At 45.2% G+C, this 6000-nt stretch overlaps 1 protein-coding gene across 3 annotated transcripts in view; it reads left to right on the plus strand.

Annotated features, from left to right (window-relative positions):
* Nucleotides 1–3598, plus strand: part of SEC14L1 (SEC14 like lipid binding 1) — a 47841-nt gene extending 44243 nt beyond the window's left edge. For 2 of the 3 annotated variants that reach the window (XM_052807702.1, XM_052807703.1), the window contains exons 15-17: nucleotides 53–231; nucleotides 786–887; nucleotides 3029–3598. In XM_052807702.1, coding sequence (XP_052663662.1) covers nucleotides 53–231; nucleotides 786–887; nucleotides 3029–3044 — 297 coding nt within the window. In that variant the 3' untranslated portion in view covers nucleotides 3045–3598. Of the gene's footprint in view, nucleotides 1–52; nucleotides 232–785; nucleotides 990–3028 lie in introns of those variants that run through there. The other variant, XM_052807704.1, reaches the window with a different exon arrangement.
* The last annotated feature ends 2402 nt before the right edge of the window (nucleotides 3599–6000 follow it).

Genomic DNA, 6000 nt, shown 5'->3' on the forward strand with positions numbered 1-6000 from the left:
AAATCTTTGTGTTAACAAAGTTAATTTTTAATTTTATTTTGGCTGCTTCCAGGGATCACATGTGACCAGGTGGCCTGGCTTCTATATTCTCCAGTGGAAATTTCATAGCATGCCTGCCTGTGCTACAACCAGCCTGCCTCGTGTGGATGATGTGTTAGCATCTCTACAGGTCTCCTCTCACAAATGTAAAGTGATGTACTATACAGAAGTAATAGGATCTGAAGATTTCAGGTACGTCTGGCCAAGGTTTGTGAAGGTCAGCTGATGTCAAACATTTCTGATACTCGGATGATCAAGCCAGTGTCAAGTTCACTTAAATACAAGTAAATTGTGAGGACTTGTGTTTTCTTAGGCCTCAAAACCCAAACAAACAAACAAAATCAACCAGGACTGGCACTGGGAGCAATTAATGTGTAAAAGGGGTTAATCAGTTATCTCATTGTAATCATCGCTAGTCACTTTGCTTTGAAAGTGTTGTGCGAGTTGTTGGGCTTGGCAGGTTGTCCTGTAGAAATGGGTGCAACTCAAAATGGAATTGAGTCAGTTCAGTTGCCTGCTAGTTGATGTAATTGACTGAAACCAGTTCTCAGTTTCGGAACAGCATCTGTTTTTGCAAGGTGGTGTTCCGTGTCCCCATTACCTTATGTGGTGAGGCAGAAAAGTATCTGCACAAAACTGTTCTTTGTTTGCACACTGAATAAAAAGCAAGTACAATATAGATACATAGCAGAAATCAAAATCTTTGTATGTTCTGAAGCTTAAAACTACTTTGTTTTTTATTGCAGGGGATCTATGACCAGCCTTGAATCAAGCCACAGTGGATTCTCCCAGCTCAGTGCTGCCACCACCTCTTCTAGCCAGTCCCATTCCAGCTCCATGATTTCCAGGTAGTGCCACAACAGATGAAAAGCAAATGGATGAGATGGCTGGACCCTCGCCTGTGGCAGCTGACTGCAATACAGCATATTCAACTGGCAATTGCGCAAAAACCCCCCACCCCACAAAAGCCTTTTATAGATAGTAAAGTAGCTGTTTGAATTTTAAACTTAGTAGTTTTGGTCCTTGTTAGATCCAACAGCTTGTCTCTTAACTTTAACCCTTTTTCCTAACTCAGCCATAAATATTTTTGCAAGTGTGCTTGCACAAATCCGAACTCTGAACACAAGGGCTCTCATTGAAAGGAAAAATAACCAGTGCATCAGTTAAGAATAATTTTTTTTTTAATTGTGTAAATCTTAAAAAACAAAAAAGAGAAAAACCCTACCAAAAATGCTCTGTAGTGCATTAGAGATCAACTGCAAGTCTCCTGTCAGGACATTCCTTGCCATCTTAAGAAATTCCCTGTGATCTTCCAGTGCTGCAAACTGTTCTCCCATTGCCACTAAGTGATGTCCGAGACAAAGAAAAGCAGTTGCTGGATATTTGACTTTGTGAGTCCACTTTTTTCAAAGCATGCCCACAGAGCTGTGGCCAGGCTGTAAACACTAATACCTTTTGTATGAGCACATTTTTGGGGAACATGAGCTCTGGGTCTTGATGGGTTGAAGCAATTCATTCTTTCCTTGGATTTGCACTTGAAGCACTGTGGAGAGAGAGGCAGAGAGCAGGCTCTCCCTCACTGTGTCACACTGGGCTGATCCAGAATTGGTCTGAGGATTTGTTCCCAGCTCTGTGCCACTTCCTTAGTATACTCCCTGTGAATTGATTTTACTGAGACTCTGTTCTTATCAGGAATTTATGCAGAGCTTAAGCTTGCTTCTTAAAACAGTCTAAAGGAGGTATGGCTTACATCCTTCCTTCCTGTGCACTTTTCAATCCCTCTTGCCTCCTATCCTTCACTGTGCATGTCAGAAATAGAGCGCTTCAGTTCTGAGCAGCAGAAGCTTTAATGTAGGCAGGGAGCACAGGGATCTTCACTCTTAAGTGATACAGTAGATGTTCTAAGCAGTGTCTGCTTGACCATTTTCACTACTGCTACTGCCAGTGGTGAACTGCCATTTTCCATTTTGTGCCTGTTCTACCCAGGCCCAGGCAATCCTACTTGAATCTTTTTGTTAAAGTCTGTTCAGGTATTCTTCCACTTCGAGCCCCCTCCCACGCACAGCAAAAGGCACAAAAGACTGAAGTGCTGGGCAAAGGGCTGTCAGCAGACAACCACAGACCATACCTGGCAGTGGAGCAAAGATTTCAGTCTGAAATACAGCAGGATTTGCATAGTTAGACTCTGCTTGGTCTTTCCTCACCTTCTTAGAGCTAAACTATCCATCCAGGCAGAAGGAGTTACTGTGCTGGCTGCAGTCCCTACTAGAACACTGGGTAGGCTCTATTAAGTCTTGGGGAGGCAGCACTGTTGTAAGTGGTAGAGGAGCTTGCAGAGGTGTTGCACTTTCAAAGCTGAACTCCCTTAAGATACTGGATGCCCTGCCTGAGGAAAGCTGGTTCTGAACTCAGTATAAATCAATCTTTTTTTATGACTGCAAAGCTTCTGAGAGGCGGGCTACTAACCTCTAACTAAGAGCACCTCTTCTGCAGACCAATTCTGGCTATGGAATGTGGCAGACAGAGCTGACAGAAGTATTTTAGTAAGAGATTTAGAGGTGCTAAGAGGCCAGTCTCCTTAAGCTGAACCAAACTGGTCTATTTTGTCTTTTTTGGACTTAGAAGTTGAAGATGGAGGTTAGACTGTCACTTAGGCTGCCAAAGTGTGCTGTTGTGTGAGACAGGCCACTGCTTTGGTGTCAAGCAGCTCCCCACCCAGCATCTGCACAGCAGACAACCACATGCTGTGGTGCTCAGGCTGCTCATATAGCTGTCTGCCTAGGAGGAACCTAGCTTGCTGGAGAGGTGGTTTGATTCTTGACATGCAGGAACCAGTATTCCCAGGCTCAGGGGAGCTAGTGCAGCAGGACACACAGTGAGGTTAGCTTAATGACACTCACGGCTCTTTGCAAATGCCACTTGCCATGTACCAGGCTGTAAGGGTTGAAGGTGGTCCCCTTTTTTCTCTCTCTCTCTCTCTCTCTCTCAGATGGCGATTTTGCTGACAACTGTAAAGAAACTGCTTCATTCGACACTCCACATCTGTCCAGAGGTGTCTGGCTTTGTAGACCTTTTTGAGTTGCAGTCACTTTTCAAGTCTGAAGATCTGTATTTTGTTTTTCACTTGAGCTGGCTCAAAAGTGGCACTTTGGGTTTTTCCTCTGTTAATCTTAACACATCTTTTAGAGCTCAAAGCACATGACAGCACAAACAGCTGGGGAGATCAAATTCCAGAAAAACAATAGTTAATCCTCCTCTAAGCAAAGTGCTGTGGCAATATGACTTGATCACTGCAGTCTGACTAATTAATTTCCCATACCCTGGTCTTTCTTTGTGCGATATTATTGCTCTTCCTTCTCTCAGCCAATGACTCTTCTGTTGGCTTTTTTTTTCCTGTTATCAGTGTCCTTCTGCACTTTCCTGTCTGTACTCATGAACTACATATCAAATTCTGTAAATGTTTTGTATACATAATACCTCATTCTTGGTAATAAAATACAGATAGTCTTTAAAAGATTTTTTTATTGTTATCAATAAATGTGAACTGTTTGGAAAAAAAGGGTCAGCCTCTTCATTTCATTCACCTGATGCAAAGCTTCCAGGTTATTTTATGTGCTGAATTCAAGTCTGCCAGAGCTGCTCTGGGCAGTGCTGTTCTGGGCGATGCAGGAGGCACTTCAGCTCTCTGCCACTGTGGAGAAGTTTCAGCAAAGCACTCTGTTTTGGGGAGTAGAAACCTGAACAGGTACGAGGGATGAGGAAATGTGAGTTTAGAAGGAAAACAGCTTCTGCTGGGCACTTCCCTGTCACATAACAAAATCCTATCTTCCCCGTAGTACGTTACACAGGTTTTTTTACTAGTCTCTGAATACACAAAAGGAACAAAATACTGTGCTGAAAAAGTCTTCAGGTAACCCTAAAAAGAAAATGGTTGCTTTTATGGATTATATGATGATGTTAGACTCTTTTATCACAGTTTGAAAGGGAGCTTCAACCTCAGCAGTTCAGCTGATTGCAGCAGCATCCCTTGTGGAGTGTATTATGTGTGTTATCCAAGAGGTTTGCACTGGCAAGCTTAGCACAGCAAGGGTACAGAAAAATGTCTCTCATTTGCCCCTGTGCAGGCTGAATTGTGTCTGGCCACCTGAACTAGCAAGTGTGATAACTGTTTTCTTTTTCCACCTGCTTATTTCTTCTTACCCAGTGGCCCTGCCATAGGCTTTCTGGCAGAATAAATGGCTGACTGTGTCCCTAGGCTGAGCATGTACTGTCCTGGGAAAACTTGAGTGATCTTAGTGCAGGCACAGCTATCTGAGCTGTAAAACTGTCCCTAAATCCTGATCTTCCCCATCACGCTGAGCTCTGCAGGCCTTGCCTTGCTGTGGTGCTTGGAGAGTGCTGCTTTCTTCCCTGGCATGCAGTGTGGGCTTGGGGAGAGGGATGACTCTTTAAAGGTGAATATTCAGCTGAACTGCTCTGTGTTTTAGTTTGGTGGGTGCAGCTGCTGTTAGGGTTGTGAGGGTTGGGGTTTTTTAATTGAAATTTAACAATAAAGGTGCAATAATTTTCTCTCATTCAAAAATAAGCATGCTGTTCTACCGAGCTGACTGTACAGGGGTTTGATACTGCCCGCTTCCAGGAGTGAGTGAGCCATAAGGTGTGGAGGAGGAGGTGGGCTCCTCGGCTGCCCCCACTAGTGATACCTTCTTGGGTGGGAGGCTGAGACCATCGCATTTGGGAAATTAAGATTTTTATTTTGTTTTATTAGTAAAAGTAGACAAAACTTTAGCTATTTTTAAAACAGGAGCCAATAAATGTCAGGCTATGTTTTTTTCTAACCCCTGGAATTGGAGCAGTGGCTGAAACATCCATTTATGGTTGGTCTTTCAGGTTTTATCCAAGCTGTAAAGTTTCTAAAACAAGAATCTTTAACTATGGTCATGGAGGTCTGTCAGCGAGACCAGATGGCTGCCTGACCTACTTCAAGTTTTAACATGTGGTCAATATTTTTATGCCAGTGCATAATTATAATGGACTAGCTTACTGCTGCTCTGGACATTACTGAATACAAAAGCCCTTGAAAAGACATCATACAAGAAGGTTGCTTTGGCTATTCAGCTGTGCTGTGCCCAGGGAGGCAGTGGGAAAGCTGCCTTTCCTGGCCAATGTGCCTTTCTTGAAATGGCAATTAAAACTGAGAGCCTCAGACCTTATTTGAGCTGAGCAGATGATAAGGGTGTAGACAGCGGCTGCTCTGCCATGCAGCTCCCCTTGGAAAATCTGGTTGAACCATGTATTTTGGTTTTGGGTGGATTTTCTGGAGACAAAGCAAAAATCCTGGAAGAAATTTCACCTGCCCCCCCGCCAGCCCTCCCTGCTCCCCGCAAAGCCGAGGACTCCCTGTTCTCCAGGTGTGAGACCCTGGTGTCCTTTCTCATTTGCAAATCTAGCTTGCCAATGAGCCTGTAAATTCTCAGTTGCCCAAGACGAAGGGTCCTGAATTGCCGTTTCAAAATCTCCCCACGCGTGCCTTCTGGTGGAGCAGGGGCTGATCCTGGCTCGCTCTCTGGCATCGCTGCCCGAACAGCAGCACACGGGTTCCCCGCGGGAGCAGCCAAGACCGTTTGCTCTTCCTGTCACTTCACGGGACAGGCTAATTCTGGTGCCTGGTGTAGGCAGACCAGTTAAGATGATGCTGGAAAAAAGACTTCTGTAATCCCTGCTAGCACGCAGACAGTGCGGGATGCATGCAGAGCCCTCGCCTCCGTGTTGGTGCTGTGCTGCGGGTACCGGCTGTGTGCCGGGGCCGGCCTGGCACCCCCCTGCACCCCGGCTGCTTGACTCTGAGCTTCCTAGGGGCTGCGCAGTGCCGGCAGCTTTGGAGGAAGGTGCAAGGCTGGCACAGTGCGTAGTAGCTGGGAAAGCTGCTTCCCAGGGCACGGGCTGCTTAATGCCTCCAGG

This window comes from Harpia harpyja, chromosome 14 (genome assembly GCF_026419915.1).
Source record: "Harpia harpyja isolate bHarHar1 chromosome 14, bHarHar1 primary haplotype, whole genome shotgun sequence".
Taxonomy (NCBI): Eukaryota; Metazoa; Chordata; class Aves; order Accipitriformes; family Accipitridae; genus Harpia; species Harpia harpyja.